The sequence below is a fragment of the Hemiscyllium ocellatum genome, chromosome 5, assembly GCF_020745735.1.
Source record: "Hemiscyllium ocellatum isolate sHemOce1 chromosome 5, sHemOce1.pat.X.cur, whole genome shotgun sequence".
In the NCBI taxonomy this organism is placed as follows: Eukaryota; Metazoa; Chordata; class Chondrichthyes; order Orectolobiformes; family Hemiscylliidae; genus Hemiscyllium; species Hemiscyllium ocellatum.
Window position 1 is genome coordinate 77,153,616 of NC_083405.1, and position 24,554 is coordinate 77,178,169.

The following is a 24,554-nucleotide window of genomic DNA, read 5'->3' on the forward strand; positions in this document are numbered from 1 at the left end:
CAATTTTCCACATTGTTGGACAAATGCCAGAATTGTAACTGGTTGCCCTGCTTTAGGAAGTACATTATTAAATTGGGGAGGCACAGAAAAGATTTAGAAGATGGTAACATGACTTATAAGGAGAGGCTGGATACGGTGGAACTTTTCTCATTGGAGTCTAGGAAGCTGAGGAATGACCTTACAGAGGTTAATAAAATCATGAGGGGCATAGATAAGATTAATAGTTAAGGTCTTTTCCTCAAGTTCAAAACAAGAGGGCATAGGCTTAAGGTGAGAGGAGAAAAATTTAAAAGGGACCTGAGGGGAAATGTTTTCACACAGTGGGTGGTTCATATATGGAATGAACTGTCAGAGGAAGTGATAGATGTTACAACATTTATAAGATACCTGTACAGGTACATGAATAGGAAAGGTTGAGCAAAATGTGGGCCAAATGCAGGAAAATAGGACGAGATTGGTTTGGTTGGCATGGATGAGTCGGACTGAAGAGTCTGTTTCTGTGCTCTATGACTATCATTTGGAAATTTGCAGACAGTTTAAACAATAATCCAGAGATTATTCCTTCAAGGTAAAGGATTTCTAGATTAATTCTAACTACCGATACACTCTGTATGGCACCCTCCTCCTGCTCCTGCCCTATGTATTTTGTTCTGTGATGGACCACAACAATTGGATTTGGCCCTCCTTTTCCTATAAGGTCCTATTTCAAGATGTTTCTTATCCTGGCATCAGGTAAGCAATATGTTCTTTGTGATTTGGGATCATGGCTTTTGAGAATGTTATCTATCCCCATAATTACAGAATCTCCTATGTGATTAAAAATTCGAGTCACAAATTGGTGTGGATTTTGTTACTGCTTAATGTTTTTCAAAATTTCATTCACATGGAAATAAAATGATCAGTTTGCTAAACGAATTCATAAGCACTACTGCATGATTATTCTTTAATCTAACTGCAAAATCCACTGGCAAAATGTGTAGGTAGTGAGCACAAAGTGCCAACATACAGAATCAAGTTTATAATCCTGGTGCAGTTCCTCCATCAGAACATTTCCTGTCTGAATGCACTGCAGCCAAACATCATTACCTACTTTATATAGTATATTGTTGTATTCCAGAGTAAATAGAGCTTTTGTTAAAACATTCCTCAAAATCGGCTACCACAGAATAAGACCATTAAATGGTTCACGTAGTTAGGAAGGAAATAACTACCTAAAAATTGTCTTGAGAATAGCTCAGTGAAAGTTTTGGTCCAAACCACAGAGGCATAGAGAGAGAGAGAGAGGGGTGAGGGGGGAGGTGGGGAAGGGGGGTGGGGAAATAAAATCAAAACTATTGAAAGAGGCCTGCTTTCTGTACACAAAATTTGTAATTTCAAAACTAATATCATGTCTCTAAACAAAATTAATATCATCTGAAGTTTAAAATTTTCATGGCAAAATTACTTTGATCCAAAACTCACTTACCTCCTATCATGCATGTAATAATCAGCGATATTACTGATCCAGTCAGGTTAATGATACAGAATAAAATACATTTGCCTATTTCACCAACTTTTTGTGTTCGGAACACCCTCTGAAACTAATATAGTCATTGGAAAGAAATTATTTCTAGTGCATTTGAGATTTATGAATAATGACTCCATGATTTTTATTTTAAAACAAATAGCTTAAGGAGTGAATGCCCATGCTTGGTTTGGGTTTCCAAGGATCTTTTTCTAAAATTTTTGTTGCCAATTGAGACTGTGGTCAAATAAATCCACTTCCAACATGATAAGCAGCAAAATACTCCCTGTCATCTTTGGTATTCACCACCATAACCATCCAACTCATTCTTCTAACAATATTTCTGTTCAGGTCACATAACCTTGTACTCATAATTTCCAGTTCTCTTGTGGTGAAATGTCTGAATCATTACATCCTGTGCCCTTTAAGCTTCTCAATAGGACAGTGGAACATTTGTTTCCTTCAGAGACACAATTTTTGCAAACCTAATCAATGACTCTTACCTCTGATTACCCTAAACTAAACTATTTTTAACCCATTAAAATTCTTGGTCTTATTATCTCCTCTTGCATATCCTCCACTGTTAAAGGTTTATCCAAGGTGGGCTCGTAAATCAAACCTGTCCCATGACCACTCCCATCTCGAAGGACAAGGGCAGCAGATACCTGAGAGCACCACCAACTGCAAGTTCCTTTCCAAGTCACTCACCATCTTGACTTGGAAATATATCACTGTTCCTTCACTTTGGTTGGGTCACAATCCTGGAATTCCCTACCTAATGGCATTGTGGGTCAACCTACACCACTTGGACCACAGGTATTCAAGAAGGGAACTCATCACCATCCTCTCAAGGAGAATTAGGAATGGGCAATAATTGCTGATCCAGCCAGCAAGACCCACATCCTTCCAATGATTTTAAAAAATGAATTGCTTATTTCCTTCTCATGCCAAAAATTACTTTTCCTCTCAACACTCGATAAGATACAAGTCTTTACAAGATTCAAGTATTGATCCTATTGCTCTATATGTTGGCTAAGCCAGTTTAAAGTCTCTCACACACTCAGTAGCAGCTACATTTTGATGTTTCACAGCTTTTTCCACATAAAGAGGAAACCAGAGATTAATGATTTAGCGGTGAATCTTTCCTCATTACACAGAACAAAATGAATTGTACATTAGCATAAACAATACTAATTAGATGATATGGGATGGGAAGTGGTGTTCCTGATCATATTCATATTAAATGAAGCAGGAGGAGAAATTCAGTCAGAAATGGATGGAGTTTAGAAGCATGAACAATTTTCTAATTGAACTGCACAAAAATTATTGAGGACTTGACAGAATAGATCATGAGAAAATATTTCCTCTGGCTGGGGTGTTGAGAATATTGTGTCACAATCTCAGAATAGCAGGGAAAACAGTGCAGCAGCAATGCTAGGGGTTTCTGAGGGGGCGATGGGGGGGAGTGCAGCTTGGTTCAGGAGACACAGCAGAAATTTATCCCAAGGAAGAAGAAACATACTAAGTGGAGGACAACGAAACCATGGCATAAGTCAGATATAGCATAAAAGAATATGAAAAAGTATAGTATTTGGTGAAGATTAATAGGAAGTCAGAGGATTGGGAAGCAGGGGTTAATTGACCAACCAGCAGCATTACAATGATTAGTGCCAGTGTATCCAGAAGTGCAGCTTTAAAGTAGAGAACTGTATTTTACATTTGTCGGAAACAAGCCATGAGTGTGCAATGAAGTGGGAGGTTGCAGACAGTCACTGCCCATGGAGCATGCCATGAGATGTTGGCTGACAATTGTCCAAGATGGAGGCTTCAAGGAGCAAGCAATGGGCTGGAGTAACCAAGTACCTGCTCTGGTTTTCATTTCAGGAACTGCCATCAATTTGTTTCTGTCAGGCTGGTGGAAGAATAGGAAACTGCCTATCAATGAGGCGAGATGAGGGAATAATTTCGTGCTCATTGCATGCCATTCAAACTTTGGCGGGAAAGTCAGACTTTTCCTTTCTCACTGCCAAGAGTCTCATTTCTGCTGATCTCACCACATCTTCACAACAGACTCACCAATTCACCATTGGGAAGATTCTGCACAGAATTTCTGTTTTGAACATTTTGAGTACAGAAATTTAAGTAAGATTTTTTAATAAACTAAGATTTTTCTGATATATTTCTGATAAAATGAGATTCACTGTGAAAGCTTTTTGTCATCAGAACAAAAGCAAAAATCCCAAATTTCAAAGGGAATAACAATTTATTATGTGTGAGACAAAGGTGCTGATTAGAAGGCAAGTAGGCTCTGACTGGTTAAACAGTGACATGGAGAATCATAGGGACATTTGTCCACCACCACACAATGCCTGGACATCTCATTTCTGTTTGCAAGGGACAATACCCTGCAAATGAATGTATTTAGCTTCAAAAAGGCATCAGTGAGTCGCATTGCAAGTTTCACAAAATCATAACCTGGTTGTCAGTATAATTCTTAGCACACATGGGATAATTATTCATATTGATACCATTTTATAATTTTATCTCTGTCGGAAACACCTTACAATTTAAAGTATACAACCAAATTTATATCCATTTCACCAACAGATGAATAGTGGCAGAAGCTGGTCACAGGTTCAAGGTCATGAAGAAGGGGTTGTGGTAGCTAATGAAGTTGGCAGCTCTCATCGACCCACCCTCTACCCAATGCCGATCCCTCAATTATGCTTAAAAGGAGGCTTCCCACTCTCCCAGGGCAGGTGTTGATGAATCATTGAACATGGGTTTGCTTACTGTACTTGCTGCATGACAAGTCTCAAGCATGTTTTACAACCAGCAATGGTAGCATAATACTCTTAAGTGCACACTAATTGACTACTGATAGGTCTCAATTGGCAGTGGGGTAGGAAAACTCCACAGGCCATCCTTCCACAGAAGTAAGCAGGATGCTGACAGGAAGCGAGTGGGGTCCCCAGTGGCCACCACGTCATTCAGTTAAATACTATCTATCTTCAAACACACCATGGGGTGGGCACTAAATTCTATCCATTGGATCTATATTGACTTGTTTCACTGATATCTGATCCCAGTAGCTATTATCCATGTTGGGTTTACCACAACATGTCAGTAAGCCTATAGCGAACGGGTGGGTGTAGAAGGAGAGGAATGGAAATGAAATCAGCTCTCACTTCTGCTCTAACATATTGTCCAACAGACGTCTTACAAATTTATTTGGAAAATGAGGTTAAATTCTGTCCATTCCCTTCATTAACACAAAGGTACTGAGGCCACCACAGCTCAGATCAATTATTCAGCTCACTGAAAAGATGAAACTGAACTCTACAGTTCAATTTCTCAGTGTAACACCTCAAAGAGTCATCAAGGGAGTTTGCTAAACAAGATCTTCTGTAGTTTGAAAACACTGTAAAACCGCTGGCAATTTATATCAATGTGAATGTTAAATGTGTGAGAAATTGAATGGCATAAGTAGCTTAGAGCATCTGATAAGTCATGAAAACAGGTACAGGTAAATACTAAATAACAATCTAATCGACTGCAAGTGACAATGCAAAATATCTAAACCAATTGTTTTTAACTGGGCTTGACTTCACATGGGTGTCACTGCAAATGTTTTTCATTATTTCTCCCATCGACTCTTTGCTAAACTTCCTTTCAAAACAAGAAATGAGGTAGTCTGAGGCTGCGGAATTCTTCCAGGGTGAGTTAATTCTGTTCAGCAATTAGTCAACAGGACATGTTCTGTCCACCCTGATGCATATTTACTGCAATGTGGAAATTGTTTCTGAACTGGTGAAGCTGTGATCATGATGTCAGGTAAACTTCAGGATGAACTGGGATTAACATTCAAACCTATGACTAATCGAGAATGTAATTACTTCACTGATTAGAGTTGCTGCACAGTCAAAATATTTAATATTAGTGACATTTAAGTCTCAAGTTTGAATTTTAAGACTTATCTTGTTTAATGAAATAGGCTGTCAAATACAAGGGTACGTCTTCACAAATCAAAGTTCTAGGTATTTTGAAATCAACCTGGCCAGCTGTGGTGTGACACACCACAGAAGGGATTTAAACCCAGGCCTTCATGGCTTAGAGGGAGGGATACCACCACTGCATGGTAAGATCCTTTAATAAGCTGAACACTTAGCAAGGTGTGTCATTAAGATATGCCCAGTTTTATAACATTCATGCATATATATATATATATATATAATTATATACATATTGAATAAAAGATGAATGGTAAATAATATTGTGAATAATCTCTTTGTAGTATAAAATTATCAAGTTATTAACTACCCTAAATAGGTAATCAAGTATTCATAACTGAGTATGGAATGGTTTGAAAAAGGCTTATATAACTGGGAGTGGGTACAGAGTTAAGATTAGATTAGATTAGATTACTTACAGTGTGGAAACAGGCCCTTCGGCCCAACAAGTCCACACCGACCCGCCGAAGCGCAACCCACCCATACCCCTACATATACCCCTTACCTAACACTACGGGCAATTTAGCATGGCCAATTCACCTAACCTGCACATCTTTGGACTGTGGGAGGAAACCGGAGCACCTGGAGGAAACCCACGCAGACACGGGGAGAACGTGCAAACTCCACACAGTCAGTCGCCTGAATCGGGAATTGAACCCGGGTCCCTGGCGCTGTGAGGCAGCAGTGCTAACCACTGTGCCACCGTGCCGCCCACAAACTGCTACTTTATTTGCATAGCCAATTAATAACATTAACCAGAAGCAGATGGATGCTGAAATATGAATGTCATGGCTCTTTTAAAGGAATTAATATTAACAAAGCAGAATGTGGAATTTGCAGGCGGCTGGAAAGCTTTGGACTGTTTCAGCTGTGGCCTTTCTTCCAATCTGTATGACTTGTTTTTCTTCCTCATCTCTTTTTCCTGTTGTATTCGGTCGCAATGCCTGTTCCTCATTTCATGTTCATTTATTCTCACAGTTCAATAACTCCACTTTGCTGAACTGTTTTCCAGTCAACATTTCTGTTCATCGTACTACAGCATCATAGGGATCATTGCATGCAGTGAATTATTCAATTATTATAGATCTTATCTATGTCTAGGACTACAGATACTAATGTTAAGCAACAAATGTAAAATAAATTATTTACTTTTATTAAGACAAAATTATTTTATATCATTGGATCTTACCATTTGACATAAAAACAAAACTGAAAAAGATTGTCCCATTAATAATCTTGCCAATACACATAGATTGGTGCAAAGTTTAAAAAGGCGATTTTGCCCTCCATTTTTTTTCCCCAATGTTGATGATTAATTTCACAACAATGCTATTCAGCACCTCTTGTACAAAATTAAAATGGCATTATTATTATTGTGTCAATGTTAAACACCGTGTTATTCTAAATGTCAACATATTAAATATTAAAGCAGTATAAAATAACAATTTTGAGAAGATTTGTAGCTCAGGGTGGGGTTCCAGTATAGGTTTGCTCACCAAACTGGAAGGTTCATTTCCAGATGTTTCATCACCATACTAGGTAACATCTTCAGTGGGCCTCTGGGTGAAGCACTGCTGATAATTTCTGCTTTCAATTTAAAGAAACCCAAACATATAAATAGAAAGCATGAATTATCAGCAGTGCTTCGCCTGTAGGCCCACTGAAGATGTTACCCAGTAGAGTGAAGAAACATCTGGAAATGAGCCTTCCAGATCAGCGAGCAAATCTACATCCAAAATAACAATGCAAAATAATATTCTGCCACCTTGGTGGTGATATTGATGGTGAGGGATGTACAGTGCAATAATTTAAAAATCCAGTGAATTCTGGGTGCCTCTTAGAAACAAAGGCTGCTCTCTCCATTTTATTTATTTTTTGGCAATGAATTGAAACTTGGATGTTTAATTAAAATTAAATTACATTGAATTAAATTAAACAACATTAAACAAGCAATGTTGGATCTAGTAATGAGCAATGAGCCTGATTTAATTAGTGCCCTAATTAACCTGAGCATTGTCAAATAGTGATCATAACATGATTGAGTTTCATGTAGCATTTGCAAGAGATAGGTAATGATTGGATACAAGAAGTTTGGATTTAAGTAAGGCAGACTTTAATGGGATGAGGCAGAGACAGTTCACAGTAAACTGGGAAACCCTGTTAATAAGTAAAACAACTGAGGAACAGTCAAAGAAACGTTTAATGCTATATAGAAACAGTGTGTACCCATGAGAAGGAAAAGCTCCACCTTGCAATAAAGACAGCCATGGACATCTAGGGAGGCAAGGGATAGCATGAAATTAAAATAAAGGGCTGATAAAAATGCAAAGACCAGTACAGATCCCACAGAGTGGGACCAATGCAAAGACCAACAAAGGACCACAAAGCGGCTACAACAGTGGCTAAAAGGATAATGAAAGGAAACTTGCAAGGGATATAGAAGGCAATAAGAGGCAATTTTACAGCTAAATGAAGGACTATGGCTGGTTAAGAGTATTAATGCCCCACTGAAGGCTGAGAGTCAATGAACAGAGGGAGATAGCAGACATACTGAACAATTATTTGCTTTAGTATTCACAGCAAAAAAAGGATAGCTTGCTGAATTTCTCAAAAACATTAACAGAGGTTCAAGGACAGGGTCTAAATAAAATGAGCTTTCACATAACATCAATCATGCAGAAATGAATGAAACTGATGACTGACAAATCGCATGGACCTGATGATTTCTATCCAAGGGTGTTAAAGGAGGTAGGAGAGCACATTGCTGATGCTCTAACCATAGTTTTTCAGAGTTCAAGAGTTCTACCTATGGATTGGAAATTTGCTCATGTCACTCCACTCTTTAAGAAGGTTGACAGAGAGGAAACAGGTAATTACAGACCAATTGGCCTGACATCTGTAGTGGAGAAATTGCTGGAATCTGTAATCAAGGATAGGGCAAGGGTTCATCTTGAAAGATTTCAGTTGGTCAGGGAGAGTCAGCATGGATTCATGAAGAGTAGATCATGCTGGACAATGCTCACAGAGTTTTAAAGAGGTGATAAAGATGCTGGACTAACGTAAGTCCACAGATGTTGTTTAAATGGACTTCCAGAATCCTTTTGATAAAGTCCTGCACAAGAGACTGTTAGCTATGGTGGAAGCCCATGAATTTAAGGACAGGTTACTGACCCGGATAGGAAATTGGCTGAGTGGCAGGAAACAGAAAGTAGGAATACAGAGGAACCTCAATTATCCCGCATTCGATTATCCCAACTTCAGACTATCCGTACAAGATCGCAAGGTCCCGAGGCTGAGCACAGGTTCACAAGGATAAGAGCTAGATTTAAGGGTTATGTTATGTGGAGAGACTAGAGAAATTAAGCCTTTATTCTCTAGGATTTAGTAGGTTAATGGATAATCTGATCGAGGTATTCAGGTTATTAAAAGTGAAAGAGAGTGTAGAACAATAAACTATTTCCACTCTCTTAAGATTTTAGAACCGGGAGCATAGTCTAGAATTCAGGCCAGGCCATTCAGGAGAGATGTTAGAAAGCATATCTACACACAAAGAGTATTGGAGGTTTGGAACTCTCTTCCTCAAATGCTGGTTAATGCTAAATCAATTGTTATAGTTAGATCTGAGAAAACAAATGTTTATTAAGTAAGGGTAGTAAGGGAAATGGACCCAAGGCAGGTATATAGAGTTAGGCAATAGATCAGAAATGATCTTATTGAATGGTGGAGATGGTTCGAGGGGCTGAATAGCCTACTACTCCTGTTCCTATATTTCTATGTCGGTAAACTAGGGTGGGAAGGTTAAATTGGGTAGAGTCTATAATACTGGTCAATTCACCATCAATCATGTTGCAGCTTGCCAAAGTTGATTTTAATCCAACAGTAGAGAGTAAACTGTCAACAGAAACTGAAGAAAGCTGCTTCATAAGCAAGGACACAGATTTGTGCTTTCAAAATGCACAAAATAACAACCTTTTTCGAGTCACTGAGATGACAAGCATCACATCTGTCAATAAATGCCTTGATTTGAATCTGAAATAAAGACAGAAAATTCTAGAATTGCTTAATGAGTCAGGTATCATCTGTAGAAAGAGAAACAAAGTTAACTCTTCAGGTCATGACTCAGAAAACCAACAGCAGGAAAGGCCACAGACTGGACCTTCAGAGATGGTCATGACAAGGGAGAACGCTCTGATAAGAGGTCACAACCTGAAACTAAGGAGTTGGAGAACGTTGAACATGTAAGCAGAGGATCATGATCCCAATTTTCTGCAAGCATTCCCATTACCATTCTCCTGGGAATGGTCATCCACAACAAGCTTTCTTGGACTCTTCATGTGGATGCACAGGTTACATAGGCCCAACAACGTCTCTTCTTCCTCAAGCAGCTGAGAAAATTTGGCGTGACGGTGAATACCCTTGCCAACTTTTATAGGTATGCCATCGAGAGCATTCTGTCTGGATGTATCACTACCTGGTATGACAACTGTACCATTCAAGATCGGAGACGGTTACAGAGAGTGGTGAACTCAGCCCAGATAATCACAAAGGCCCACCTCCTATCTATAGAATCCATCTACCAGGCCCGCTATCAAGGAAAGGCCACCAGCATTCTCAAAGATCCATCCCACCCTGGCAATGTTTTTCTACAACCTCTACCAATGGGGAGAAGGTACAGAAGCCTGAGCACATGCGCCATCCAGTTTCGTAACAGTTTCTAGCCAACTGTTGTTAGTGTATTGAATGTACTCACAAACTCTTAACATTCATTTGTACCTGTGTTTTTGTTTTTGCCGCTGTTTACCTAGTATTTACTATCTATGCTACTTAACTATATGGTCTACCTGTATTGCTAGCAAAACAAAGCTTTTCACTGTGCATTGGTACACGTGACAATAAATTCAATTCACTCAATTCATTCATACCATTTTGATGCTGTTCTATTTTGTAGTAAACATGTCTTTCACCATATTGAGGCAGATGCTTCATTAATGAATTTAGATCAGACTTCCAGAGTGCAACACAGACTTCCCAATAATGAAACCCAATAATGAAAGCGCGATGGGATCAACAGCTCCACAGGGTAATCTGCTTTTTATTGCAGTCTTTGTGGACTAGAAAAAGCAGAAATGCACTGCCCCAAATGCTTCCTGGCTACCGATCACTGCCTGTCTTTGTCCCCATGGCGACTGCCTTGTGCAGTCTGTGGTCTCTTCCTATAGTTTTTCTGTGTTAGCAGCTGTCTATTTGAAATAAGATTGAATTTGAACATGTATTTTTGTGTAAATATGTTATTAAATTGTCCTTCAGATAAGGTGTTAAGAGATTCCACCTGCCCTGTCAGGTGAACATAAAAGATCTCATGACACTATCAAACAGTAGAGTCATTTATAGCACCAAAGGAGGCCATTTGTCCAATCATGCCTTTGTCAACACCTTGTGAAACAATCCAGTCAGTTCCACTCCCTCACATCATCCCTGTAGCCCAGCAAGTTTATTTTCCTTAAAATGTCTTTTTGAAATGATTGATTGTTTCCACTTCCACCAGGCAGTATTAAGTTCCAGGTCAAGAACACTCACAGTGGGAAAATAATTCTTTCTAACATCACCCCTCTGCTTTTCTCCCTATCATTTATGCCTAAGTGTTTCAACACACAATTCCTATATAAAATGTTTCGGTCATTTGTCTGTCCATATTGCTAGCCTACTTATATCCTGCTTTAGATAATCCTCATTGTCTGCCACTCCAAGACAAATCTTGAAATATTCCAAAACCCTGGTCATTTATGTACAACCCAAAAGTCAATAGCCCTGGCACTGAACCTTTGCGTATACCAATGTTAATCATTCACCTGTCCAAAAACACAACATCTAACATAACTCACTCTTTTTTGTTCTTAAGCCAATGTATTCTCTAATTTGATAGTGACCATCCATGAATTGCAATTTTGTTAACGAGTCTTTTATGTGATACTTTGTCAAACACTTTTTTAAAATCCATCTCAACAACATCCAAAGCATTCTCTTCACTATTTTCTGTTACTTCACTAAATATATGAATTAAATTAGTCCAGTATGACTGGACTTTGACAAATCCATGTCAGCCATCCTAATTAACCTAAACTTCACCAAGTACCTACTGAATTTTCTCCCCAGTTAAAAATGTCAAAACATTATCCACCACTGATGTTAAACTAACTGGCCTGCAGTTATACTTTATCCACGTTTGCAACTCCCCCATTTTGAAAGTAGATTTAAAGATTAAAGAAAATTCTCCCATTGTCTCTACTCCACTTCCTTTAGCAACCTGGCATGAAGGCCATTAGGCCCAAGGAACTTCTTACATTGTTATAGCCAGTCTTTCCACTGCCTCCTCTCTTTCAACTTCCATACTATTCATGGTCTCCACTATCTCAATTTCTAGCAATATTTTATAAAAATCCTCCACTTAGTAAAGCCTGATATAAAATACTCTACTTAGTCAAGTCTGATAAGAAAACCATGACTTATTTTAGCCTTGTCCTGAGCTCGAAAATTATAGCACTCTTTTGCACTGAACAGAATCCACAGTGTCTCTTACCGCCTGCTTCCTGCTTGCTGTTTATGTGCTGGAAGAAGATTTTCATTTCCTTTTTTTATGTTGACAATCATTCTACTCTCACATTTTATTAGATGCCTCCCAACATGTATTTGAACACAGAGTTTAGATTATACCCCTTACGAATGCCTTCCAGAAAATAACCATGTACCATAACTTGCAGTGTTTTTGCCCTTTATATCTGATCCATGAGCAATAATTTTGTTAACTTGAAAGTGGCATGAATCATATGCTTTCCTTTTATGTTTCATCATAACCTCTATAGCCCTTATCATCCAAGGAGCCCTGTCCTTGTCTCCCTTACCTCTTGCCATTGTTGAAAGGCATTATTATGTTTTGTTTTTCCTGTCTGATTCCATTTTACCCTGACTAGATCCCTTCTCATCATACAAGATTGATCTTCCTCCAAGTAGAAATTCTATATTTAATCACCTTCTGCAAGTCTCCATTACCAATTTTAAATCTAATGATGTAATGATCCCTGTTACCCAAATGCTCCCTCTCAGACACATCCCATTTCATTTCCCAACATCAGATCCAATAAAGCATCCTCTCTATTTGGGTTAAGAACATAAGACCATAACACCGTAAGACACAGGAGCAGAAAATAGTCCATTGAGTCTGCTCTGCCATTCAATCATGGCTGACAAGTTTCTCACCCTCATTCTCGCACTTTCTCCCTGTAACCCTTGATCCCCTTGATACTCAAGAATCTATCTATCTCAGTCTTAAACATACTCAATGACCTGGCCTCCACAACCTTCTGTGGCAATGAATTCCATAGATTCACCACTCTCTGGCTGAAGAAGTTTCTCCTTACCTCCATTCTAAAAGGTCTTCCCTTTACTTTAAGGTTGTATCCTCAGGATCTGGTCTCTCTTGCCAATGGAAACATCTTCTCAGCATCTACTTTGTCCAGAGTCGAAAATTGTGGCACAGGTCAGGCAGCATCAGAACAGCAGAAGAATCAACATTTCAGGCAGAAGCCCTTCAGCAGGAATTTTTCAGCCCATTCCTAATGAAGGGCTTATGCCCGAAACATCGATTCTCCTGCTCCTCGGATGCTGCCTGACCTGCTGTGCTTTTCCAGTGTCACGCTTTTCGACTCTAATCTCCAGCATCTACAGTCCTCACTTTCTTCTACTCTGTCCAAGCTATTCAGTATTCTGTATGTTTCAATTAGATGTCCCCATCCTTCTAAACTCCATCAAGTATAAACCCAGACTCCTCAAACATTCCTCATATGCTCAGTTTTTCTTTCCTGGGACCATTCCCATGAACTCCTCTGAACATTCTCTAAACGTGTCGGAGAACTAGGAAGAAGGCTGAAAAGCAGGATGTCCAGAGTGGTTATCTCCGGTTTGCTTCCAGTAGCTCGGGCTGGTGAGGCCAGAAACAGGGAGATAATGGACTTGAACGTGTGGCTGGGGAACTGGTGCAGGAAGCAAGGATTTAAATTCTTGGATCACTGGGGTATGTTTGTGATAAGCATAAATTCTACAAGAGAGACGGTTTGCACCTTAATAGGTTAGGGACCAGCATTCTGGCAAGCAGGTTTGCTACTGCAACACAGCTACGTTTAAACTAAGTAGCGGGGTGGGGGGGGGGGGGGACAAACTGGATGTTTAAGAAGGAAATTGGAGGGAAAGTTAGAACAAGGGAAGTCAAGAAAGACAACTGTATCAATGAGGCAGAAAACTCAGAAAGGGAGCATGCTGTAAGGTTGAGAGAAATAGGAGTTGATGGGAAGGGTGAGGGCAGTAACAAATTAAAAATACTATACATGAATGCATGAAGTATTAGAAATAAGATGGATGAGCTTGATGCTCTTTTGGAAATTGGCAGATACAATATTGTGGGGATAACTGAGACGTGGCTTCAAGTGGACAGGGCCTGGGAAATGAATACACAAGGCTACACGTGCTATCGTAAGGACAGACTGGCGGGCAGAGGGGGTGGAGTGGCCATGTTGGTAAGGGATGATATTCAGTCCCTTGCGCGGGGGAAACCTAGAATCAGGGGATGTAGAGTCAGTGTGGATAGAGCTGAGAAATACTAAGGGTAAAAAGACCCTCTTGGGAGTTATCTACAGGCCCCCAAACAGTAGTCTGGATTTCGGATATAAGTTAAATCAGGAGCTGAAATTGGCCTGTCGCAAAGATGTTACTACAGTTGTTATGGGGGATTTCAACATGCAGGTAGACTGGGAGAATCAGGATGGTATTGAATCTCAAGAAAGAGACTTTGTGGAGTGCCTCCGAGATGGATTCTTAGAACAGCTGGTGCTGGAGCCGACCAGGGAGAAGGCAATTCTGGATCTGGTATTGTGCAATGAACCAGAATTGGTCAGGGAGCTCAAAGTGAAGGAGCCATTGGGAAGTAGTGACCATAATACAATAAGCTTCAATCTGCAATTTGAGGGGGAGAGGGTACAATCGGAAGTGACAATATTTCTGTTGAATAAAGGGAACTATGGAGCTATGAGGGAGGAGCTGGCCAAAGTTCAATGGTGCAATGCCTTAGCAGGGATGACAGTGGAGGAACAATGGTGGATATTTCTGGGTATAATGCAGAAGTTGCAGGATCGGTTCATTCCAAAAAGTAAGAAAGATCCCAGGAGGAGGCATGGGCGGCCGTGGCTGACGAGGGAAGTTAAGAAACATGTAAAGTTAAAAGAGAAAAAGTATAACATAGCAAAGATAAATGGGAAAACAGAGGACAGGGAAGCATTTAAAAAAACAACAGGGGATTACTAAGAAGGAAATATGCAGAGAAAAAATGAGGTACGAAGGTAAATTGGCCAAAAATATAAAGGAGGATAGTAAAAGTTTTTTTAGGTATGTGAAACGCAAAAAAATGGTTAAGACTAAAATTGGGCCCTTGGAGACAGAAACAGGGGAATATATTACAGGGAATAAAGAAATGGCAAAAGAATTGAATTAGTACTTCAGATCTGTGTTCACTGGGGAAGACACAAGCAATCTCCCTGAGGTAACAGTGGCTGAAGGACCTGAACTTAAGGGAATTTATATTTGCCAGGAATTGGTGTTGGAGAGACTGTTAGGTCTGAAGGTTGATAAGTCCCCGGGGCCTGATGATCTACATCCCAGGGTACTGAAGGAGGTGGCTCGAGAAAGCGTGTATGCGTTGGTGATTATTTTCCAGAGTTCGGTAGATTCGGGATCAGTTCCTGTGGATTGGAGGGTGGCTAATGTTGTACCACTTTTTAAGAAAGGTGGGAGAGAGAAAGCAGGAAATTATAGACCAGTTAGTCTGACCTCAGTGGTGGGAAAGATGCTGGAGTCTATTATAAAGGATGAAATTACGACATATCTGGATAGTATTAACAGGATAGGTCAGAGTCAGCATGGATTTATGAAGGGGAAATCATGCTTGACTAATCTTCTAGAATTTTTTGAGGTGTACCTGGACTTTCAGAAAGCTTTTGATAAAATCCCACATAGGAGATTAGTGAGCAAAATTAGGGCTCATGGTATTAGGGGCAAAGTACTAACTTGGATTGAAAGTTGGTTGGCTGATAGGAAACAAAGAGTAGTGATAAACGGCTCCATTTCGGAATGGCAGGCAGTGACCAATGGGGTACCGCAGGGATCAGCACTGGGACTGCAGCTTTTTACAATATTTTTAATGATATAGAAGATGGTATTAGTAATAACATGACCAAATTTGCTGATGATACTAAGCTAGGTAGCAGGGTGAAATGTGATGAGGATGTTACAGGGTGACCGGGACAAGTTAGGTGTGTGGTCAGATGCATGGCAGATGCAGTTTAATGTGGATAAATGTATGGTTATCCACTTTGGTGGCAAGAACAGGAAGGCAGATTACTACCTCAATGGAATCAATATAGGTAAAGGGGCAGTACAAAGAGATCTGGGTGTTCTTGTACACCAGTCAATGAAGGTAAGCATGCAGGTGCAGCAGGTAGTGAAGAAGGTTAATAGCATGCTGGCCTTCATAACAAGAGGGATTGAGTACAAAAGCAAAGAGGTTCTTCTGCAGCTGTACAGGGCCCTGGTGAGACCACACCTGGAGTACTGTGTGCAGTTCTGGTCTCCAAATTTGAGGAAAGACATTCTGGCTATTGAGGGAGTACAATGTAGGTTCAGGAAGTCAATTCCTGGAATGGCGGGATTACCTTACACTGAAAGACTGGAGCGACTGGGCTTGTATACCCTTGAGTTTAGAACACTGAGAGGGGATCTGATTGAGACATGTAAGATTATTAAAGGATTGGACACTCTGGAGGCAGGAAACATGTTTCCGCTGATGGGTGAGTGCCAAACCAGAGGACACAGCTTAAAAATACGGGGTAGACCATTTAGGACAGAATTGAGGAGAAACTTCTTCACCCAGAGAGTGGTAGCTGTGTGGAATGCTCTGCCCCAGAGGGCAGTGGAGGTCCAGCCTCTGGATTCATTTAAGAAAGAGTTGGATAGAGGTCTCAAGGATAGTGGAATCAAGGGTTATGGAGATAAGGCAGAAACAGGACTGATTAAGGATGATCAGCCATGATCACATTGAATGGTGGTGCAGGCTTGAAGGGCAGAATGGCCTACTCCTGCACCTATTGTCTATTGTCTATTGTCATGCTCCATGGCCATGAGATATAGAGCCCAAAACTGCACAATACTCCAACTGTGGTCTGTGCAGAGCCTTACAGAGCTCAGAAGTACATCCCTGCTTTTATATTCAAGTAATCTCACAATAAGTGCCATCATTGCGTTTGCCTTCCTAACTATTGACTCAACCTGCAGGTTTACCTTGAGAGAATCCTGGACTAGAACTCCCAAGTCTCTTTGCACTTCAGACTTCTGAATTATCTCCCCATTTAGAAAATATTCCATACCTCTATTCTTCCTACTAAACATCCCGATCAGGGAATTTCTTCTGAACACAAATTAGAAATTCATTCCCATCCTTTTGTTTACTCTGAATTTAAATTTGATTTATTGTTGTCACATGTACCGAAATACAGTGAAAAGTATTGTTTAGTGTGCTATACAGGGAAATTGTACTACAAAGTGCATTAAGGTAGCAGAGCAGAGTACAGAGAAGTTACGGAGAGAGAGAGAGAGATCAGAATGGACATTGCAATCTTCAAAGAAGTCTGTGATCAAACGCAAGATATCTCTGTTCTACAACACTGCCCAAGGCAATACTTTTAATTTTATAAGTCTTGCATTTGTTTGTTTTATCAATATGTAATACCTTCCCTTTATCTAAATTAAACTTCACTTGCCATTCTTTAGCACACTGACTCAACTGATCAAGATCACTTTGTAACCTTCTTCACTGTTCACTGTACCACTAATCTTGGTGTCATCTGCAAGCTTAATAATTATGTTTTCTATATTCTAATCTAAGTAATTTATACCAATGAGAAACATAAGCGTACCCAGCACCAATCGCTATGGAACGCCACTGGTCACAGGTCTCCAGGCCAAAAAGCAACCCTCTGCCGTTACACTCTGTCTCCTGTTGTTAACCCAATGCTTTTGCACATCTGTCTTTTTATTGGTCTCTACTCTATGAGTCATAACAGAATTGGAGTTGTTCTAGCCAGTTCTCAGAATGTACAATCATGTATTTTTGCTGCATTAGATTTTGATTTTTTTTTGAAAAAGTCATCAACTATGTTGTTATAATAAATTCAAAATTATTGTGTAATAATAAAACAAAACTGATCCAATGAAGATACACAGACTTAGAATTTAAAAGATTTTTAAAATCATGCTTTTGACACTTGTAAGCATCTTACTCTTTGTTCCTGCCCACTGATCAATGGGCACACAGCTTTGTAATTGAAGTGAGTACCTAGTATGCTTTCCTCTCCAATAAACAGTTTAATGTTGGTTGATTTTGACAGTTATCGGTGCTTTGGCGAGGTTTGAGTGTTAATGCATTTCAGCACAGGAGGTGTTCCATTCAGCTGAGAATGAATGACAATTTCAAGACAATAACAGAATATGTCTTTGATGCAATCTCTGGTTTGTTGACATAAGCTAATAGCACTAGTATTCACAGTTTTTTTTGTGCCTCTCAATGAGTGTTTGAAGAAGATTGTGATTAGATGGTGGAGATTTTCTTCAAATGAGTGATTTATTCCCTTTGATACTGCATGGAATCTAAAGAAAATGCATTATTCTTTTTGGGTGAATGGTCATGTAGGGTGCATGATGGATATGGGATGGCATAAGGTTGCAAAGGAGTATTGGAGGTGCCATGGACAATACATAGAGACGTAGTGATTACATAGAGTAGCAGAGGGGAATCTGAAGTGCATAGTGGTTGGATGATGGATGACGAAAGTGAGGAGTAAGCAATAGAGGCCTCTGAACCCCATTAGGAGTCAATTGTTGTCATGCAATACAGTACATTTCCAATTTTTTCTTTAATTGTCAAAATCTTAAAATCACAGAATGATCGTAGCACAAGAGGCCTTTCACCCATCAGGATTGTGCTCGCTGACTGATGGAGCAATTCTCAAAATTTCACTCCTACATCATCTCCTTATAGCCCTGCACATTCTTTCATTTAAGGTAATAATCTGACATGGAGCATGATTCTGTTCTGTCAGTTTCATGCAAAGTAATCGGAAGCTTTTGTAATGATAGCTGTGGTCATTATGAATTCTTAGCTTCAGCAGGTGGTTTACTGATCCAAGAATGATTGATACTTTTAAAAGACAAATAACAGAATATGCCTGTAATATAGTTTCTTGTTCATTTACAAACCTAACAGGCACTGAAAAGGATTGCAAGTTTTTTACATTCAATAAGATATGTTTCTTTACCCTGTATTTATGATAACTTATTTGAATTGCTCCTGATCAGCATTCAGCCATCACCTTAAACATTCACTCTCTCCCAACAAACTGTTTTCACAGCAAAGCAAATCAACCACAAAATGACAATAGCAACTCTTCCCCAGCAACTTACAAGCCTGTGCTCTCTATTACATGGAAGGACAAGGGCAGAGAATGCATGGAAAATCCATCATGTGCAAGCTCCCCTCCAAGCCAAGTACCATTCTGATCTGGAGCCATGTCACTATTCCTTAACTACCACTAAGTCAAAAGATTGGACCTCTCTTCCTAATAACACTTTGGGTATACCAATGCCACATGGACTGCAATGGGTCCAGAAGTGATAGGTAATAAATGCTGTTCTGGCCAATGAAGCCAGCATCAAATAAATATGTTTCTAAAAGATTGGAGCAAAAATCTTCCCCCAAGAATGTTAAAATAATCCCCATTATATTTGCATGATTCATGAAGATTGTTTATAATGGATACTGGGTGAGTGGCTCTGGTGACTGCATGGATGGCAGGAATTTGGCATGGTAAATTTGAGAAGGCATTGTGTGGTATTCATATGAGTAAAGCATGAGGCTTCATGGAAATGGAATGTGCATGGAGATGGGGCTGGATTAGATGGGGATTAATATGGGGGGTGATGAGATGAGGTCACATTGCCTATGACATAGGCAATTGAGGGGTCATGGATTCATGTGGGGGTGGGTGAGGGTTTGGTTTAAGAGTCTTTAAGTGAAGTTTGGAGCTAGTTTATATACCTCAGGCTCTCTGATCTTTGTATGAAAAGACAAAATTCCTAAACAAAGCCACACACAGGTGGGTGTGCATTTCAGAATGGTTACAGCACAGAAGGAGCATATTCAACCTACTGATTCCATATCACGGGTTTATAAGAGCAGCTCACCAAGTCCCATTTCTCTGGCCTATCACTGAAATCTTGCAAATAATTTCTCTCACTGACTATTGAGTTCCCCTTTGAAATTAACAATTGAGTTTTCCTCCTTCACCCTCTTAGACAGTGCAATCCAGATCTTAACCACTCATTGCATAATATCATTTCTCCTCAAGTCTTCTTTGGGTCTAATCATTAATTTGCTTCCCCCAGTTCCATCAATTAAAACAATCAGTCTCCATATGCCCCTTTGAATCTCCTCTCGAGTTTCTCTTCTCTTAGGAGAACTGCCCCAGCTTCTCCGGTCTATCCCCACAACTGAAGGCTCTCATCCTTGGAGCCATTCTCTTTACTAAAACCTTCACCAGTGCAGTGACTAATATTGCCACAATCCTCTAGTTTGTGTTGGACCAAATTTCATCATAAATTCTGGCTTTTGCACTCTTTATTTATAGAGCCCAGGATCTCAAAGGCTACTCAGATCATTTTCTCGAACTGCACTGCCACCTTCAATGGTTTGTGCACATTAGATTACTTACAGTGTGGAAACAGGCCCTTCAGCCCAACAAGTCCACACCGACCCACCAAAGCGCAATCCACCCATACCCATTCCCCTACATTTACCCCTTCACCTAAGGGGTAAATTGCCAATTCACCTAACCTGCACATTTTTGGATTGTGGGAGGAAGCTGGAGCACCCAGAGGAAACCCACACAGACACGGGGAGAATGTGCAAACTCCACACAGTCGCCTGAGGTGGGAATTGAACCTGGGTCTCTGGTGTTGTGAGGCATCAGTGCTAACCACTGTGCCACCCATATAGCGAGGTAGGTATGTTGTTAGCAATACAGGAATTTTTCAATTAGTCTGCTGATCTCCATGTGTGGCAGCCACTAGTTTAACTATCCTCTTATGGCAGAGAGGAGATGGGGGCTGTGGGATATAAAAGTCAGGCAGGTCCCCAAGGCCCTCCCTGCCTGCCTCAATCCCCACCAACTCCCCCAGCCTATGCTTTCTCGGTTTAAACTTTAAAAAGTGTCAGAGAGGAGGTACTTCCATTTCAAAGACCGCCCCCCCCGGCTCACTCTCCATCACTACCTCCAGTGCCTTTTGAGCTGGTAGGCCTCTGAGTGACCCTGCAGCTTCCAGAGCTCTCCTACCAGCCTCATGTGCAAAGGGAGCATGCCCTCTACCAGGAATTGGTGACTCAGGGCCAATCACACCAACTAGCTGTTTCTTACACAGTGTGGGCTCCTGACCCAAAACCTAATGGGAGGAGGGGTGGAGAGGGCGGCGGATTCAGAAGCCTGCAGGGAAGTTCCTGCTCACTGTTTTCCCAGCAGAAAAGTCTAGAACAGGCACTCATAATCTGGGTCAGCTACCTCGGACTGAGCTGAGAGAAATTTCTTGAGTTGTGAATCTTTGAAAATCTCCATGCCAGAAGGCTGCCCATGCTCAATCAATGTTTATTTAAAATGAGCACTGATCAACAATTAAGAACTGAAGAAAATGAAAGGGTATGGGTTTAGGACAGGAAAATGAAGTTGATACAATTTCAGTCACAATCTTACTGAACGTGTGAGCATATTTGAAAGGCTGTATGGCCTAACTTTGCACCTATTTATCACCTTTTAAATCACAAAGCTGGTGTCAAAATGAAACACTCAAACTGAGCAGACAGGCAAACTTACATGCAAAAACATGATGATAGATGATTAAATATTACATATGACATAAAAAGAGGAATTGCTAGAGAAACTCAAAGGGTCTGGCAGCATCTGTGCAAACAGAAACAGGTTTAATGTTTCGAGTCCAGTATGACTTTTCTTCAGAACTCTGATCACACTGGACTCGGAATGTTAACTCCATTGCTCTGTTCACAGATACTGCCAGACCTGCTGAGTTTCTTCAGCACTTTCTGTGCTTTTACTGTATAAAACATGCCGTTTCCATGCTTGAGAGATTCAGAAAACGTCATTTATGGAATGCAGCTGTCAGCAGTGGCCTATATTGGTTCCAATATTGGAGCAATCGCCTAGAATTTTGATTTATTATTTGGCAGGTTGGCAAAAGAATGAGCAGAATTTCTTTTCTAACTCAAGTTTTTTTTGTCTAATTCACGTGATTATTTGGAACGAGATTAAGGAAATTGAATGGAGTTTAAGATGGAAGAAACATGGCTCTACTTATTAATAGGGATGCACTTGATATGTTAAATATTACATTTTGTTCAAACCTTTATGCTATGATATATGAGGGATAGTATGGTTCATTATGGATAGTGGTTGGTAACAATATAATCACAGGAGTGGAATTCTCTTCACTGACTTGGAAACTGGAATAATACATTAGGACTTTTGTTCTCTAAATGTGATTGCTCTCCATCCGAACTGCTTAGACATCTCTTAGATTTAATTTTGTTGATTTGGCTTATCGCTCAGGTCAACTGGGATGTTACGAGTTTTCAAAATAAGAATGAATCACAAAGACATTACATTCTTTTCTAATTGATGTGAAGTGAATATTTGTTCCCATCTCCACGTTTCCTGAATCCTGTCTCCCCCTCAATCTCCCTTGTATTCACGGGGAGGTAGGGAGTCAGGAATGGCCAGTGGAAGTACAGCAGCTGTAAAACCTAGAAGAATAGGTTTCTCAGAGATTTGGTCAGAAAAAAAAAAGAGGGTTTTATTTTAATCCTTTGATTCTGTTGATTGAGAGTCTAGTTGGCTGTCTTTGAGATAGAAATACAATACTGTACTAATGTGCTCCTGACCTCAACCATGAAATCATGAGACAGTTGCTGTAGGCATCCTGCAACCAATTCAGTAAAGACACAGTAGAAGCCAGACCGATGCTGGTAGGAAGACCACAGTCAGAGAACAGTGGGGAGGGAGGATGAGAGTAATTGGGGATATGGTGAGGGTCATCCATGGGAATGACTGTTGGTGAGGATTGTGGATAGACTGGGGGGGGGGGGGGGGGGGGGGCGAGGGGGGGATGGGTTTGGGAGATGTGTGGTGGGTGCAGTGGATAAATTGTTCAGAGTGGAGAGTAAAAGGTAAAGCCGTCAATGGCCCAAAAGGCTAAAATCTCATTACAGAGAGACAACACAGGGGGTGGTTTAACCTGAGGATCACCACATCTCAGGCAAAGGATGAGGTTAAGAGAGAAAGTACTTCATGGTAACTTTCCCTGGTGCAGAAATTGATCTCATGCTGTTAGTATCATTCTGAATCACAAATCAGCTATCCAGCCAACTGAGCTAAGCATGCTTGTGGCATTGCATAGGAAGTGCTGGATAGATTGTAGGTAAGGAAACAAACTGTAAGAGGAGAGGAAGGCCATTAGAGCAAGGGATGCCCAACAGATATGGAATAGTGTGGAACAAATGGATAGATTGTGTGGAGATCAGCGAGATTGGGTGGGAAGTGGATAGACTGAGTTTAGATAATGACATCAGGATGAGGAGGTGCTCAGATCCCCTTATGAGGGGTCTGTGTTGTGGATATATCATAGTGGGTTTATAGATAGTCCAGAGAGGCTGCAGAAACAGAATTGATCTGTTGATAGACCTCCAGGGCCTGACTGGGTTCTCATCTCCCTTCAGCTGCTGCTCTCCCTGAGCAGCACAATCCACAGCAGCTAAGTTTAACACAGAGCCAAACTTGGAGGCATGCTAGTTCATTAAAATACTTGAATGGTGGGCCCACTTCCAATTAGTTGCCTGTCTCAATCTGTTCTGCTAAAACAAGAAGCAGGCACATTGGAAGTGGAGTGGTGTTGATTTTATTATTTTTGAATACGTAACTGCCTCTTTCAGTCCTCTCTTATCTGCACTGAGGAGTTCAAGTGCCTCTAGTGTGTGGCTCTCTGATCGTGGATAGTGTAGACACCATAGGTAGTTGAACTTGAAGGATGACTAACGGCACAATGGTATAAGACAAGTGCTCTCCTGATCCATTACTTAGACAGGCAGTTATACCAGTCATGACAACACTCACTGAGCATCACTCACAGTCACAATATTTCTTTGACATTAACATTATTAGGCAAGTGATCAGAATCAATTCATTTTAAATTCCAATAATATGACTAGATAGCGCGACTATCACTTACCAGTCTCAGCTGTGGTGAAGTCCAGGACCTTATACTGATAGGCTATTCCCACTTTAGTCTCCACTTGTGGTCGTTTGAGAGTTGAATAGATTTTGCCTGGACTGTTTTCATCAGGCTTCTCCAGCTTTGGTAGGCCGCATCCCATTTTGGCAGATGCTAATTCAAAATAGAAAAGGTCAGAAAAGTGACAAAATCAACAGTAGACCAGCATTAAATGACATCTTTTGATGCCTCTGGAGAACTTAATAAATCATAACCAAATAAATCGTTCACAAAAGAGATGAATTGTATTCATCAAAAATGTCAAATTCAGTTTGTACAGTAGACTTTGTCCTTTGCAACACAGTTACAGATATACAACTATTTATCAACATTAACAATGCAAAAGGTTTTCCACATTGGGTGCTCTCTATTTTAACTGTTTCAACTTTTTTAATACACCACTCATTCAAAGTTACAATGGCTATAATTTCCTATACCATTTTTGATAATGATCTGAAACACAACTATTTACCATTTGATTGCTTAAAAATAGAATTTCTTTATCACCACATTCTTAATTTGCAAAACTGAAAGTTGATCTTTTAATGAGTGATTTG

At 40.2% G+C, this 24,554-nt stretch overlaps 1 protein-coding gene across 1 annotated transcript in view; it reads right to left on the bottom strand.

The window, feature by feature from the left end:
* LOC132816082 (raftlin-like) overlaps window positions 1-24,554 on the bottom strand; it is a 109,035-nt gene that overhangs the window by 78,874 nt on the left and 5,607 nt on the right. Inside the window, exon 2 of the mRNA XM_060825512.1 lies at window positions 23,956-24,111. Coding sequence (XP_060681495.1) covers window positions 23,956-24,100 — 145 coding nt within the window. The 5' untranslated portion in view covers window positions 24,101-24,111. The remainder of the gene's footprint in view (window positions 1-23,955; window positions 24,112-24,554) is intronic.